The 16,618-nt window shown below is 42.9% G+C and overlaps 1 protein-coding gene across 5 annotated transcripts in view; it reads right to left on the bottom strand.

The window, feature by feature from the left end:
• MPP7 (membrane palmitoylated protein 7) overlaps window positions 1-16,618 on the bottom strand; it is a 745,631-nt gene that overhangs the window by 50,394 nt on the left and 678,619 nt on the right. For all 5 annotated transcript variants that reach the window (XM_029588635.1, XM_029588634.1, XM_029588638.1 and 2 more), the window contains one exon: window positions 6,782-6,862. In XM_029588635.1, the coding sequence (XP_029444495.1) occupies window positions 6,782-6,862 (81 nt within the window). The remainder of the gene's footprint in view (window positions 1-6,781; window positions 6,863-16,618) is intronic.

Below are 16,618 nucleotides of genomic sequence, written 5' to 3'. Positions count from 1 at the left end.
ACCTTTGTAGTTTCACAAAGAATTGAAGGCAAAAAGCGCTATAAATTGGCACAAGACGTTTTATGTTGAAGGACTCTGTGTGTGACATAACCATTAAAACTGTGATAGCCATGATTTTATAAACACACAGCTTTGTAGAAGGCATGCAACCTGACAGGTCTTTTGGTTTAATCAGAGTTTGAGGTGCCAGATATTTTTAAAATAGATTAGGAAAAAGGCATTTTGGTATTAAACAAATCCCCTTAATAGTTTAAGTCAATGTTAATGGTGTCATTTTTCTATATATTCAATATTTTTGGATGAATGATTAGAAAGTGATACAGGCTCCAAATTTTGAATACTTGTATTTATATAAATGGGTCAGTTTTCAAAGAAGCAGCGAGCTGCCTAGAAGGGAGGAGGAATAGCCTAGTGGTTAGAGCAGTGGGCTACGAACCAAGACACCAGGGTTTGAGTCCTGCTGTTTCTCCTTGTGACCTTGGGCAAGTCACTTTACCCTCCATTGCCTCAGGGACAACAACTTAGATTGTAAGCCCTCTGGGGATAGGGAAATACTTACAGTACCTGAATGTAAACCGATTTGATATCTCAGATCGAAGGGCTAGCATTAAAAATCAGTGCTAGCCACCTAACCTTCTACCTCTGATCTAACCCCGCTTCTAAGCCTGCCGAGAATCTGATCAGCTAAAGTCAGTCAGCATTCAGCACAGAGAGCATGTGATGCACTGAGCTCGGCAAGTCGTGTGAGCTTGCTGGCCCGGGTGCCATCCCGCCTTATCTGCTTCAATACCTTTATTCTCTACGTAATAATCTATTGAGACCCACTCTTGTTAGCTGAACTATCAAGTGGGTCAGATGGCACAGAACTTACTCAGTTATGTCCACATGCTCTGGGGAAAAAGGGACAAAGAGAAGAAAGTTAAGCCAACGGAGCATAAAATGGTGGAGGAGTCGGCCGTTCTGATTACTACACTGCCAAATGAAGCAGCAATAGCAGAATTACAGCCGCGGTGGGTTTTAGCGCTAGGAGCAAAATTTGAGGTCCAGGAAAAATTAGAAGGGACGGAGGCGATGTCTTCTATTGGAAAGAGGGTCTCGGATGTGGAGCAAAGAGTCTCAGACCTGTATGACGAAGTGAACACATACGCCACTGAATTGGTCAGATTAAAGGAACTGACACACAAATTTGAGAATGACGACCTTGAGAACAGGCTTAGGTGCAATAACGTGGGCTTCATTTATCTGCCAGAAAGTATAGCAGATTCGAAACTGCAAGGCTTTCTTAAGACATGGATACTGCAGTAGTTGAGCCTTGGCACAGAGCAGAAAAAGTTGCAAATTAAGAGGACCCACCGTTTAAGCTGCAAGGAAGAGGCTGTGACTAGACCACATGCTGTAATAGTGAGCTTTCTTACATTCAGTCATAAAACAGCCATTCTATAGGCACTTTGACAGGGGAAGCAGCTCTTACATGATAAGAAGAAGAACCTTGTTTTTCAAGATTATTCTAATAAAGTGGCTGCTCTGTGCTATGAATTTGCCCCGGTCTGTACTAAGCTGCATTAGGTAGATATCCAGGGCATGTTACTTTATCCTGCTAAACTGTGGAGCTCCCATCAGAGGTTTGTTACCAGGCTTCATTCCCGGCAGAGGTGCAGGCATTGTTGGAGAAGTTGGAGGGGAAACCTTGACTGTTACCCTGGTGAGTCTTTCGCCAGCCACGTGGAGAGCGCTTCAGCAGCCATTCTTTGAGCAGGACGTCCTTGCAGACTTTGGCAAACAGCCCACTGTATGTGTTCTACGCTTCTGCATGACATTTTCCACTTTCGGTCCGGGTTGGAGGTGACCGGCATTGTACACTGCACCAGTTGATTTTATTATGTAGTTATGGTGGCTGGGGTTCAAAATCTCCTGCTTCATTTGAGACTCTTGCATGCAATGTCTTGGTCTTTTTTTTTTTTTGTTATTTGCTGCCATTTCATTTCCCATTGGAGTTTGTGGACACAAATGCATTGCCTGTTTACAGTCTTTTGATATGCGGTTATACAGTGAATGGGGTGCAATGTTTCTGACTTTTTTCAATTTTGTTTTATGTTTCTTTCATGGAGAAATTAACTGAGGTCAATGCTGTTTTCAAATTTTTTAGTATAATTTTAGTATTTTATCTGGGTAAGATGAGAGGGATGGCGCCCTGCATCAGAATGCGATCTCTTAACTTGGGTGCTTGGAGGCAAGGTATGAATGTTCGAGGGATTTAGGAAGGGGAAGCGTAGGGGAGGGGGGGGGGGGAAATGAAGGTTGGGATGGGCGGAGTGTGGATATGTGCGGGGCCAGGGATAGGTTTGTTTGGAAATCAGGAGGAGTACATTCATGTTTGGATTTTGGGCACAGGGTTATGGGAGGGGGCCTAGACTGGGGGGGTCCCATCTGGTATAAGGGAAATCATTCTGCATAATTAGAGCAGTACACAAGTATGGAACATGGATAGTTCCACAATTGTCACCTGGAATGTGGGAGGTATCAATTTGGTAATTAAAAGGCAAACCATTTTGAGTGCCTTGAACAGCATAAAGTAATGCTTCAGGAGATACCTCTCAGTGATTTAGAGCATCAAAAACGGAAGTGCTGGTGGGTGGAAGAATTATGCTTTGCTTCTGCTGCAATGAATAAGGCTGGAGTAGCTACTGTATTCTTGTACATCAATCAGTCTCTGTAGTGATTAAGCAAGTTATTGTAAACACTCCTGGGTACAAAATTACTATGGGTCATGTTGGTAGCCAGATGGTTAGGCTATAAGGGTTTCCACTTTTAAAAGATGTTATGGAAATGTTTAAACAACCAAAGTATTTTCAATGTTAAAAAGTAAAGATAGAAAAATGGTCTCAAAGGCACTTCTATAATTAAATTAATAGTTTTATTTTGCTAGCAAATGGATAACTTTTCAGGTTCTTCACCTCTGGAAACAAATTCAGTTACTGAACAGAATAAACATTTCAAATGTTCCAATATTTTCAATGAGAAATATTTTACTTCTGATGTATAAAGCAAGTTTTTATATTTCACTTTCACTCTAATTTTTGTTACATAGTATTTTGAACAGAAACCTGTCCCTTTACAAGGATTACTTCTCACCAAGATACTATCAAATAAGTATTTTTCTTATTTAGTTTTTCTTAAGGAGAATTTAAGATTCATGGACCCTTATTGCTGTAGTAAATTTGGCTCAACTTAGGGGAAGACCTAGGTCCTTAAAGACTCTGCAGAGGAGAGACAGGTCAGGAATTCCACCTATACCAGCCCCTTTCCCTTGGGTTGAGCCCTTGGGTTCCGGGGGCCGGCAGGTCTTAGGTGAGAGTCTCTTAGGAAGCCGTGGAAGCATAGGTGCAGAGTCAGGCTAGGGTCAGAGGCGGGCAGCAGGCAAAAATGGCCAATATTCAGACTATGGTCAGTGCAAGCGGCAGACAAGAAAGGTCTGAGTTCAGGCTACATTTTTAGAAAGCTTTAGACAAGATTAAAGCTATATTAGAGTCATGGAAATCTTTACCATTGTCTGTTACGGGCAGGGTTGCACTTGTTAAAATGGTGAATTTATGTAAAATATTACAGACGCTTCCTTTATGGGTTAAGAGAAAGGATATTCTTTGTTTTACGTCGTTAATTACTATGTTCATATGGAAGAACAAAATGGCAAGGATTAGCTATACTAAATTGGTGGTTCAAGAAAAATGGGAGGCTTAGCATTATCTGACTTACGATTGTGTAATGTGGCATGTTTGCTACGTTTTGTTTGTGAGTGGGTGTGAGGATCAGCAAATTTGATGGTGAACGATTGATGGAAGAGTGGTTTATCTATATCGGCCAATTAATCTTTTGCACTTCCCATGGTGTAAATAGCCTTTTTGTTCTCAAGTTAATTTTTGTGTTTTTTCTATTAGGAAGGCTTGGAGCTGGCGGAGGGCAAGTATTAGAAGGAAATCCTCTTTTTCTCCTTTTTTTTACTTTCTTTGGTAATGCTGACTTTCCTGCAGGGTTGGGGAAGTCTATATTTTTGGACTGAGAGGTTAAAGGGGTTGTGGAATGTCAGCAATATGATTCATGAAGCTTTTTTCCTCTCTTTTCAGCAAATTTGTACGTGTTGGAACATCCCAATCGTTCACTTTTTTGTTTATTTGCAGGCCTGACACTATTGCTTACAATGTATTGGTAATTCCATTGCAGAGGCAAGATGCACAGAAGCTGCTGTCATGGTGAAAACCAATAAAATTGCTATTTGGTATTACATTTTACAACATGATAATGAAACCCTCTGTTGGTTAAGGTTGGCTGATGTATGGTCCTCTGATCTTAAAGTTATAACTGATGTGGTTAAAATACTGCCTTTGTTTCCTTATATAAAGAGCTTACAGCAGTTCAAATGAGGGAAATGCAATTCAAACTATTACACAGGTTTTATGTAACTAGGGTGCAGGGGTCCAAGTTTAAATTATAAGAATCTGATCTGTGTTTAAAATGTTACTAGCAAACAGGTACTTTTTGCCATATATTTATAGAATGTCATAAATTGTAATTCTTTTGGAACAAAATGTTTTTATTTACTGAAAAATTTTGAATTGTACTTTCCCTTGGAATGGTAAACTGATTTGGGTCTTTTAGAAAGAGGGATTAGATTGCCCAAGGAGGACTTATGTTTTGTTTCCGTTTCACACTTGTGGGTTAAAAGAGCTATTTTGTCTACCTGGAACAGTGAAGAACTACCATCTTTTGCGCAACAGATTATTTTTATGAAGCAGTGCACTCATATGAAAAAAATAAGAAGTCAATTTAGTTAATCCTAGGAATATATCTGCAAATAAGGTTTAGTTACAACTGTGGAGACAATCTGATGTCATACATACTATCTAATAATATGTAACTGGTAGAAAATAAATTATTTATTTATGTGGGAATTTAGTGTGCCTGGAGCGTGTGTAGAAGTGCAGATGGTACATGTTGGGGTATAGTTAAATGGATTTTGGATTATCCTGGATTGGTATGTGATATTTTTTTCTTATTACTGTGTTCTGCTATTTCCTCTGTTTCACAGGTACCAGATATCTAGTTTGCATTATACCCAATCTGTGCTAATTCAATAAATATATTATTTAAAAAAAAGAACATGTACATCCAAATGTAGTATAAATTAGGATATTCTCTAAGAATAAACCTAAAAGAGACTAGCATTTAACATCTTTGAAAATGATAAAAACATGTTAGAATAAAAGCAAGAAGGAATGGTTGACATTTTGGGAAATTTACTTTTTTAATCTCCAAAATTTAGACACAAATAAAAAGAAGTGACTGAACGAAGGGTTTGCTATTCCCCACCTCTCTCCAATAGAGTTTTAATTGTGTCATGACAAACGGCCAAAATTGGGGTTGGAGTGCTAGATTTTTTTTTTCAGATTATCTTCAATGAAAACACTGTCAGACTGAGAGATAAATCTCTACGAGAACAACCAATTCTTTATCAGGAATCACTGACTGTTAGAAACAAAAAACAACATAAGGAGGGGCTTATGCTGGACCGGCTGCTCTGAAATGGCCCATCATTTTCTGACTCCTCTATGCTGGGTGCTGCTGAAATAGCCTCTCTCAGTACAATGGGGTAGATTTTCAGAGCCCTGCTCGCCTAAATCCGCCCAAAACCGGGCGGATTTAGGCGAGCAGGGCCCTGCGCGCCGGGAAGCCTATTTTACATAGGCCTCCCGGCGCGCGCAGAGCCCCGGGACTCGCGTAAGTCCCGGGGTTCTCGGAGGGGGGCGTGTCGGGGCGTGTCGGGGGCGGGCCCGGTCGTCGCGGCGTTCCGGGGGCGTGTCGGCAGCGTTTTGGGGGCGGGTACGGGGGCGTGGCTACGGCCCGGGGGCGTGGCCGCGCCCTCCGTACCCGCCCCCAGGTCGCGGCCCGGCGCGCAGCAGGCCCGCTGGCGCGCGGGGGTTTACGTCTCCCTCCGGGAGGCGTAAATCCCCCGACAAAGGTAAGGGGGGGGTGTAGACAGGGCCGGGCGGGTGGGTTAGGTAGGGGAAGGGAGGGGAAGGTGAGGGGAGGGCAAAGGAAAGTTCCCTCCAAGGCCGCTCCGATTTCGGAGCGGCCTTGGAGGGAACGGGGGGAGGCAGCGCGGCTCGGCGCGCGCAGGCTATACAAAATCGATAGCCTTGCGCGCGCCGATCCAGGATTTTAGTGGATACGCGCGGCTCCGCGCGTATCTACTAAAATCCAGCGTACTTTTGCTTGAGTCTGATGCGCAAGCAAAAGTAGGCTGTTCGCGCGCCTCTTAAAATCTACCCCAATGCGCAGACTTTAGATAATATATGAAAAACAATAACATTTCTGCTCCTTTTCTCCCTCTTTAATCTCCTTTATACCAGATCGCATGCCTAGGAGGGCACACAGGATCCCTCAGTAGCCAGGAAAGCTGGAGGGAAGTTTTCTGTCTCTTGACATGTCCATTCCCCCTCTCCTTCTGTCCCAGAACTGAGAGCATAGTCTCTGCAGCAAGACAGCCCAACCAGGCAGGAGACTTTAACCTGAGTCTCTTGCGTTTAACATTGTGGCCAGACCCTTCGGATTAATCCCTATGGAGAGTTTTCCAAGTATCCTAGAGAAAATAAATTATGGCACATTTATGATAGTCTGGGGCTGCAATGTATCTGGGTACCTTCTGGAAAACATTAAGGTTTAATTTCTTTTCTTCAAAATGCAACACTCATTTTTTGGGGGTTCTACAAACATAGCTTGTACTTACGTGGCACTGTCACACCATAATGCTGGGTATCACTGATTAGCAGCTTTCGTTTCAGTTCATTCAATCCTACTCCTACTGGACCTGAAAAACACATTTACAGTATTTTAAATGGATCAGTCAAATGCCAAGAAACAACAGTCTAACACATTTAAAGAGGAGTTGCATGCTTATGCAGATCTGGCAGCATCATTCACAGGAACACAGCAAATCTACTGTATGTTGACTAGGGGAGGGAAAACATTAGCAAAATCATTTTTTAAGCAGATTGATCTTTCATTATCAAACTTTTTTCTTTCTCAACAGTACTTTTCCCTTCTTTACTTTAAAGGAGCTTTTCAACCTCACAAATTTTTGGGTGTATAAACAGACTATAGAACTAAACACTCAAAGGGGCCGATGCAATACAGTGCGCTCATCCGAGCGCACTGTTTTAACACGCAGTCAGACGCGGGTTAAATAGGTGCTAATCCACCCCCTAATGCAATAGTGGGATTAGCACCTATTTAACGCGCGTCCGCGACATGGAGTGAATGGGACAGCGCTCATTTATCGCTCAGCTATTAACGCCTGCCTGGAGCAGGCGTTAATAGCTGAGTGCATTGAAAAGAAGTACAGAAAAGCAGAAAAAAACTGCTTTTCTATACTTTTTTTTTAAAGTTTAAAAAAAAAACAAAAAAACTCAGCCAGCCGCATTGAAGACAGACACCTATATGCTCGACGTCGGTTTCATAACTGGCCGGCTGCGTTATGAAAACAGATGCCCAAAAACTTAGCGTCGGTTTTCATAACCGGCAGACCGCTGGTAACCGCGGGGTCTCGTTAGCAAGGAGGCTCTAATGTCGCGCAAGCAACCCTAACACCTCCTTGCTAATGCGACCCCCTAATTGTAATATAGCATGGCGCCCGTTAAGAAAGCAGGTGTTGACTTTTCAGCGCCCGCTTTCCGCGCTTTGTTTTGCATCGGCCCCCAAAGAAAGCAAAGTTGCCTAGCTGTAACAGGTGTTCTCTGAAGACAGCAGCTCACCAGTCATACAAGTGGGCTCTGCTGTTACCCGTCTCGTCTCTGTCTGGTCTATTCGAGAACATATTACGCCAGTATTATCTGGCCACCATTGATTGCCTATTCAATGGAGGGTCAGAAATAAATAGCTATACTGGTACATAAAATGCTTTGGCATCCTGCAATTCCATGGACTCAACTACAGAAACCTTACGTTCCAAGGAGATTTCTACACTCTTCCCAAACGGTGCTATTGGATGTTCCATCCCTTCATAAAACATGTTTGGTCGAGACAAGACTTTGATCCTTCTCAGTGGTAGCTCTTGAAGAATGGAATGGCTTACTGCTTGAACTATGATCTGTAAACTGCATTAAAAGCTTTAAAAAGTTTTTAAAGATTTTTCTATTTGAACAAGCATATGGTGGCTCTCTTGTTTAAGAGATGCTTCACTTTCAGTATTCTTACTTTTAGACTTATTACATATTCTGCAGTTTTAGAAGTGTTAATATATTTGTATTACTTTTAGTTATTTTTTATTATTTTATGACCCTTTCTATTTTTTGTTTTGGATGCTTTTCATGTAATTAGTTTTGTGGAATACGCTTGTGCGGTTTTTAACAATTGCGTATGTTTTCTTGTTAGCCGCCTAGGGCTTTCGCTTAGGTGGGTTAAAAATGCAGATAACCATAACCATTACTTCATTTGGAACTGAATGCACGGAATTTTCCAGAGCTTTCTGGAAAAGGCAAACACCTTTCTCTGCTCATACATTGTAGATCTCACACTGCAGCCACCCTATGGCTCCCCCCAATTTCATTTATTTAGTCTCTACTGGGGAAAGAGCTCCAAATGCAATTCTGCAATCACAGTAAGTGCCATGAAATTTGGCCTCTGCCATGGAATCGGCCGGTTCCTGCCATATTGCCACAGGAGACATGGGGGCCAAGGGAGAAGTGGCAGTGGCAACCAATGATTTCCTTCTCATCAAGCCCCTCTCCTAGAAAAGAAGCATTGGTGGCAGCAGGGCAGCACATTTTTTCCCTTCTGGCACTCCTCTCCCAATCCCCTCACTTACCCTTCATGTCAAGAAAGAGGAGGAGGAGGAGGAGGAGGGCATTGGCCTTGCAATGGACTTGGGCCTTATCCTTGTTCTCCACTGCCACGACATGAATGTCACACTTTAAACCAAGTGAACCAAGGTGAGTGAGGGGATAGGGAAAGAGGAAATGAACCAGGATGAATGAGGGGTTCGGAAGTGAGAGGGGATGAACCAAGGTAAGTAAGGGGATTGGGGGGGTAAGAGAGTGATCCGGGGTGAGGGGAGAGAGAACCAGGGTGATTGAAGGAACTAGTGAGAGGAGGGGGAGGGAGTGAGTGAACCATGGGGAGTGAGGGGGTGAACCACGATGAATGTGGCAATGGGGAGAAGTAAACAAGGGAGAGGATGGGGGAGGAAAGTGAACAAGGGAGAAGGAGGGGTTGGGTGAAGGGATTATTGTGAAAGTGAGGAAGGAAATGGGGGAGAGAGGAGATTGGAGTAGATGTGGAGCATGAACGAGGATCGCTGTGGGTGTTAAGTGAAATGAAAAGATGGGAATGGGTGTAGGATGTGAGCAAGGGGATTGTAGGAAGTATTGGGTGGGGCAAGCGGAAACAGGGGATGGGGTGTGATAGGGGCCATTATGGCTTCCTTCTTTACCTCATCCCAATCATCCTCATCTACCCCTTTCCCAGTCCTCCTCCTTTCATTCCTCTCTTCCACCACATTCCCAATATTCCTTTATTTCGCAATGACTTATCCCCATTTCTAATCCTATCCTCACCTCCTAACATCCTTTCTTCACCATCCTTTTTCCCTCATCCCCTCCCTAAGATTCCTTCTTCATTTCCCTCCTTTGAGATCCCATTCACCTCTTTCCTCACTAAGATCACTTTTTCTCTAATAAAGAACAAAATGACTTTTTATAAATTACATTTAAATTTCAAGTATATGCAAAATTATGCAAATCTGCCACATAAGTGCTGCAGAATTTTGAAGAATCTGCTACAGAATTCAACAACTCTCGCCACAGTTATCTTGAAAAATCTGCTGCAGGAAACTGGGGGCTCTGTTCAAAGGTGAAGAAGGTAAGTTTGTGTGACTGGTGAATTGATATCAGATAACACTTATTGCAGGTAAGAAATTTTGCTTTCTCTGAGGAACAGCAGATTTACCATGTCATACAAGTGGGACATCCTGGTTAAGGGCTGTCTTTACCCCTTTCCCCTCCACTCCCACCTCACCTCAAAAGAGGACAAACAAAAAACAACAAACATTGACCAAAGGGCAATATATATATTTTTTGGGGGGGGGGGGGGGAGAAAACCCCTTTTTCTATTTTGCCGTCTTTTTCATTGAACAACAGGGAATATGGCAGTGAGTATAGTTCTGCTGTATTATGTATTGCATATATTGCTTAAGACAAGGGTCCAAGTATAGGCTGATGTGCACGGACCAAGAGAGGAATCTTGAGGTGATAGTGTCTGACAATCCGAAGATGGCGAAGCAATGTGACAAGCAATAGCTAAAGCCAGATGCATCATTAAAACTTTTCAGGTATCTGAAGGTCTGTATAATATCTCCCCTGCACCGCCTCTCTTCCAGAATATACAGCCTCTCCTCATAAGTCTTTCAATACTGACCGCACACCATTTTGGTCGTCCTTCTCTGGACCGCTTCCATCCTGTCTCTATCCTTTTTGAGATACGGTCTCCAGAACTGAACATATTACTCCTGGTGAGGTCTCACCAAGGGCCTGTATAAGGGCATTATGACATCCTTTCTCTTACTGGTTATTCCTCTCTCTATGCAGCCCAGCATTCTTCTGGCTTTAGCTATTGCCTTGTCACATTGCTTCGCCATCTTCGGATCGCCAGACATTATCACCCCAAGATTCCTCTCTTGGTCCGTGCATATCAGCCTCCCCCCCCCCCCCCCCCATCACATACAGCTCTTTTGGATGCATGACTCTGCACTTCTTGTTATTGAATCCCAGCTGCCAAATCTTTGACCACTTTTTAAGAAAGAAACAGTAGAACTAGGGGGTCACGAAATGAAATTCCAAGGGGGATGACTCAGAACCAACATCGGGAAATATTTCTTCAAGAAGAGGGTGGTGAATGCTTTGAATGCCCTTCTGGAGGAGTTGGTGAATATGAAAACAATCAAAGAATTCAAAGGGGCATGGGATAAACACCATGGAGGCAGAGGATGGAAATGAAGAAAAGTTTGCATAGGAGTAACTTGCTGGTGCGGTTGTTACTACTCTTAACCAATAAACCTTGATGCTTTTGATGCAACTACAACATTGCTGTCAGCTTCAACAGCAGGGGGAAAAAAGGGAATTGGATTTAGATAACAATTGAGGGCCCTGACTTTTATGGTCTGGGGAAATGATAGATGCAACTGCAACATCGCTCTTTGCTTTGACAATGGGGGGGGGGGGGGGGGGGAAGAGGAATTGGATTCAAACGATAACCAATATGGGCCCTGATATGCAGACATAAGGGAAAAAGCACAGGACTGCTTCTCAGCCAAGTCTATAAGCAAAATACATCAAGCAGCACTGTCTGAATTTTCAAGAAGGCTCATCAGCCGGTAAAAATATCGCTAGCAGTAAATCTTTTTATGGGTTATCATATGGCTCAGGGATAACTGGCACTGGCACCTGTTTGCAAAATAGATCCCACTTAGTATAAGAGAGAACATTTGCCATGCTACTGCTAACACCAGGCACATGCTGCGCCTTAATGGTCATGTTAAGGTGCGAACATTGCAGTACTATTTCTCTACACAATTTCAACACTCTAGGACATTTTGCAAAATGTTTATGACCTCCACCACTGCCTAACTATTGCACCAAAAGACTACTCTCTTGTTCATAAGCTTCAAACCCCACACTACCAAAGCGAACAAGATAGGAAATAATTTGAGGAATGTAATGTTCCTAGTTTGTTACCCATCCCTCCAAGCAGGAGGCCATGGCTCTGCACACAAAGAGACGTGACAATACACTCCAAAAATCCCAACTCCGATATGTAGATTGTATGTTCAAATCTCTGTTAGAGATCGGGGATTCCTGTTACACAGATACACCATTAAAATCATTGAGGAAGTTAACCCAAATGGCGAGATCGCTCTTCAAGGACTTAGAGTTCCAAATAAAATGATGCGGGTGACTAACATTGGCAGTAGCCTATGTCAACCTCTACAAACACACCCTCCTCTTCGGGATAACCTGGCAAGTGAAGTTCAGGCTACCCATAAGTGATTGGATGCTGGCCAACATTAACTTCCATGCAAGGAGTGCCTAATTGCAGCATTTCCCGCAATTTGTCAATTTGTGCATTTTTTCTGAGTCAAGATCTATACCCAAAAAGGACATAACATTGTAAGATCCCTCTGTCTTCTCCTGTGCTAGAAGCATGCTAAAATCCAAAGCAAGATTTTGGAAAACAATCAGCAAGCCAGCGCAAGTATCAGACCTGCTGGGATTGACAAAGAGAAAATAATCCAAATAATAAATTACATTTTTTGTCCCCATTCACTGGCATACATTTGTCAAAATAGTAATGCCCCAGGAACTGGAAACTTAACAGTGGAAAACGGTGTATAGGGAGCAGTCTGAAGGCCAACTCGATATCAGTTTTGGCATCAAAGCACCCCTTCCGCATGCCTTCAAAAGGGAAATAACACTGTTGAAGGAGGCATATTATATGGAGCACGCCTCCTGCAGGAAACAGTCATTCACTAACCCTTCTCGTGGGTAACACAAGTTTTGTATGAGTCTAAATTTACCAGGATCTTTCTTTGGGATGTCTGCCAATGGTGAGAACATTATCTTCAGGAAAAAAAAAAAGGGGGGGGGGGGCAGTGAACGGACTGGCCATTCTACCAAGGACTAAGTAAGCATCAGTTTTCTGCTGCACTATTTTGGCATGGCACACTGCCAAAAACGCGTTACACGGAGCACTTGCAGGATTCTTCCCCTGAACAGGTATCAAACACCTCCCCCTCCCCCCAGAACCCCTCAATTATCTTGGTAGTAGCACTGTGCTTGGGATATAACAGTTAAGCCAATTAATCATGTTACTTGATTTTATTGGATTTGGAGCCCTTAGCTAAACTTGTGACTTATTTTTATTTAGAAAAACTCCCAGCAACGAGTTTTCTACTACATTTGGCAGCAGAATGGGGCACGAAACAGATCAAACAGATGTTCTTAAATTTACAGTCTTGGAAGCTGCAAACAGAATTGTTAAAATGTCAACCTACAGAGTCAGCTTTGCTGGACTTCTGGGCTGACCCCCACCCATGTCCGCACCACTCACCTTGTTTGTTATTTGTTTTAGCCATAATCTCATTTCCTGAGTACCCCATGATAAACTTGTTTTCTTCCATCTTGTCCCTAAAGCACTCATCATAATTTAACCAAGCTCATATTTTATAATCTTTATATGCCTCAAGGATGGAATCAGCATAACTTAACATGGGACCGTACTGCGCTGGGTTGTCCTTCCCAACTGCGCTAATCATTTGAAGAAAGGCTCTAGTCCAGTTGACTATGTTCCTGGGGACTTTCCTCTCAAATCCCCTGGTCTCATCCTTCCTCTAATCCCTTCACTGTCTTCTACCCTCCATGATGTGGAAAATATTAATATATATATGCGTTTCTTAATCTTTTTTGCGCAAAAACCTGGGAACACTCCCACAAATGCGACGGAGTGGTTAACGCATGTGGCACCCTGCTTGTCTCCGTTGCATTGGCTGTAGATCTATGAGAACCCTCGTCAGAAGAACAGTCAGAATCAGATGAGCTGGTTGAACTGCTTGAAGTAGACCCCGACCACACAACCTGCTTCCTCTTTTACTTCCTTTTAGACTTCTGTGCCGGAGCCATGGGCACCACAATACTAGATATATGACCCTGCCCCACATTAGATACACAATCCTGGTCCCCCATCAACTCATCTTGCTTGCCTCCTTGCTCTGGGCTGCAATCTCAAATGCACCTGGCATTGCTACCACCTCACAAATGCCCTCCGGATGGTTGTTGGAAGTTTGCCTCAGCTCTGATCCCAATATCGGAGTCCCCACAACGCTGCCATTCTGAAAGCAGAGGAGACTCGACAAAAACATCGCATGGTCAACAATTTGTTGCGGTCCTGCAAGTGTCTTGCCAAGGCTGAAATGTGCCCTGATGCCTGTATTACCAGTGTCTGTGGTCTCCGTTCCTGGTACTGCTGCTGGGACATCACTTGGAGACACAGGCAAGAGGGCCATCCAAGGTGCCCAAGGAGATGGCATGTAAGAATATGGTTCAGCATAATTTGCATATCTAGATGTACCACATTAAGCCATGTTACCATTGATCAGAGGTGGAGCTCTGTCACATCTTATACTGGCCTCGGGAGCCCAACCTTGTACATGCTGCTGAAAATGAGGTCTATAAGTCTCCATTTTTTCAACATGTCATACAGGGGTCACGCTATATAGATGACATATTTTTCATATGGACCGATACAGAAGAACAGTTGATGTCTTTCCATACGTGGTTAAATCAAGCTAACCCTCATTTGAGATTTACCCTTACTCACCATCAAGAACATTTATCATTTCTTGATATCCAAATCAGCAAAAATATACAAGGTATCAGAACCACTCTTTACAGGAAAACTACAGAGAGAAACAACTTTCTTCGTTTCAAGAGTCACCACCCTCGTCGTTTCAAGGAAGGCTTACCCATAGGATTTGTTCTGATAATAAAGAGTTTCATGATCAAGCATTTTTATTAGGAGAAAGATTTTGTGAAAGAGGTTATCCTAAGCGCATGATTCATCAAGCATATAAAAGGGCAACATACTCCGATAGAGAAAAATTGCTACAATATAGAAAAAAGACCTTGGTCCTAATTTAATTTGCGTTTTACAGCATACTGAATTGACCCAACAAATCAGGAAAGTGATTCTTAAGTACTGGCATGTCTTAAGCCCACACTCCATTTTTCAGGATCCACCCATGTTTGCCTATACAAGGGGTACAAACATCAAACAACATGTGGTCAGAGCAGCCCCTTCGGCAAGGTTACTTCCTACATCAGTAGGACAATTCCCATGTGGCAATTGTACCTTTTGTGCTTGAGCAAATAAGGGCACAGAATGGCAGGACCCAAACAGTGGTATCAAAATAATTAGTAAACATGATGTTAACTGCAACACAGACTATGTGATCTATGCCCTTCACTGTCCATGTCAGAAGATATATGTTGGTCGCACTAAGCGTAAGATCCGCATGCGTCTTACAGAACATCGAAGTCGTATTAATAACAAAGACACAAAAGCGCCAACTGTACAGCATTGTATAAATGATGGACATAGTTTTGAGGACTTCAAATGGATCATATTGAAGCATATTCCTTTATCCTGGTGAGGAGGAGATAGAGCATCTTTGTTGAATTTTTGGACACAGTACTTTTTCAGGATGGAGGGGAGGGGGGTTGAGGTTTGGGGGGGGATTATTTGTTACTGTGTGTGATTCAGTCATTTTCCTGGGAGTGTCTCAGAAACCATACACTCTCGATCTTGTATGTTATTTGAAACAATAAAAATTGTTTATACATAAAGAGAATCAATGGATTTACCATTTATGATCTGTTGAACCAACCGGTCTCAATGAAAAAATAAAGTGGTATTACTTAATATAAGAGATAAGGGTTTTCCCGAGTTTAGCGTTTTTTAAGATGGCTTCCACCAAACGCGTCATAAACCCTTAATAGGTATAATTCAGCATACATCATTTCCAGCTGTCAATCTGCTCAGCCGGTGGAATCCCCTTTAAAAATGGCAGCCAGAGAGCGGCCATTTGTCAGTAACGGGTATACATTTTTGATACAGCAGGCAGCTCGCAGCACCACGTATGCAAATACAATGCATTCTTTGTCTTCTTCGACACTCTCAGAACTTGATAAAATCTTTTGTTCACATCATTTTCAACGGCTTGTATTGCAGCATGTACAGATGTTTAAACCTGATAATTAACTGACCGCACTACTAAGATCAAATAAGTGTTCTTTCCACCTTTGATGCCATCTTTAATTTTTATGCTACATTGCACTTTAAAGTGCACTCTTTATTTTGTTGCACAGATTAGTCCACCACAGTTCATACACGTATATGCCGAGTTACCCTGAAGAAGGAGAGGTAACTCTGAAACATTGCAGTGTCAGATGGACTACGGCTTATAAGAGACTTCATTATATTGTGCACTGCTTCTCAGATAAGTGCACCTTGATAGCATCTATATGAAGAATCTATGAACTTTACATACAAGTGACCAATGATTATAAAGCTCTAGCGCTATACAGGGCTTTATATGAGACAAGTTCCCCTTTTCATAGCAGAATTTTTAAAATACTGTATGGTTAATTTTTTTCATGCTATTTTTGGGTATTGATTTATTAGCTGAAAATGTAATGGCATGCTGGGTGACACCCCCCCCCCCCCCCACAAAGACTGAGATTGCAAACCCGCTGTTGGCCCCACCCAGGGACATATACTTGCCTGCACCTCGTGGCGTGAGTCATCCCATGTGCTGGCCCATCCTCCAAATGCCGGTTGCACCGGGATAAAGTCCGTGTTCCTGTGGGCCTCAGCATTTCCTTACCCGATCCAGACTGAGGACCATCCCCCTCATTCTGACGAGGCTGTGTAACTGCAACTTCAGGAACAGAGGGAACTCCCACAGGCATGACATCCAGGATTTCACTGCTACCGCACTTGCTTTTCCTGCGCCGATCTT

Source organism: Rhinatrema bivittatum, chromosome 2 (assembly GCF_901001135.1).
Source record: "Rhinatrema bivittatum chromosome 2, aRhiBiv1.1, whole genome shotgun sequence".
Taxonomy (NCBI): domain Eukaryota; kingdom Metazoa; phylum Chordata; class Amphibia; order Gymnophiona; family Rhinatrematidae; genus Rhinatrema; species Rhinatrema bivittatum.
This window is presented reverse-complemented; position numbering and strand designations above follow the sequence as displayed.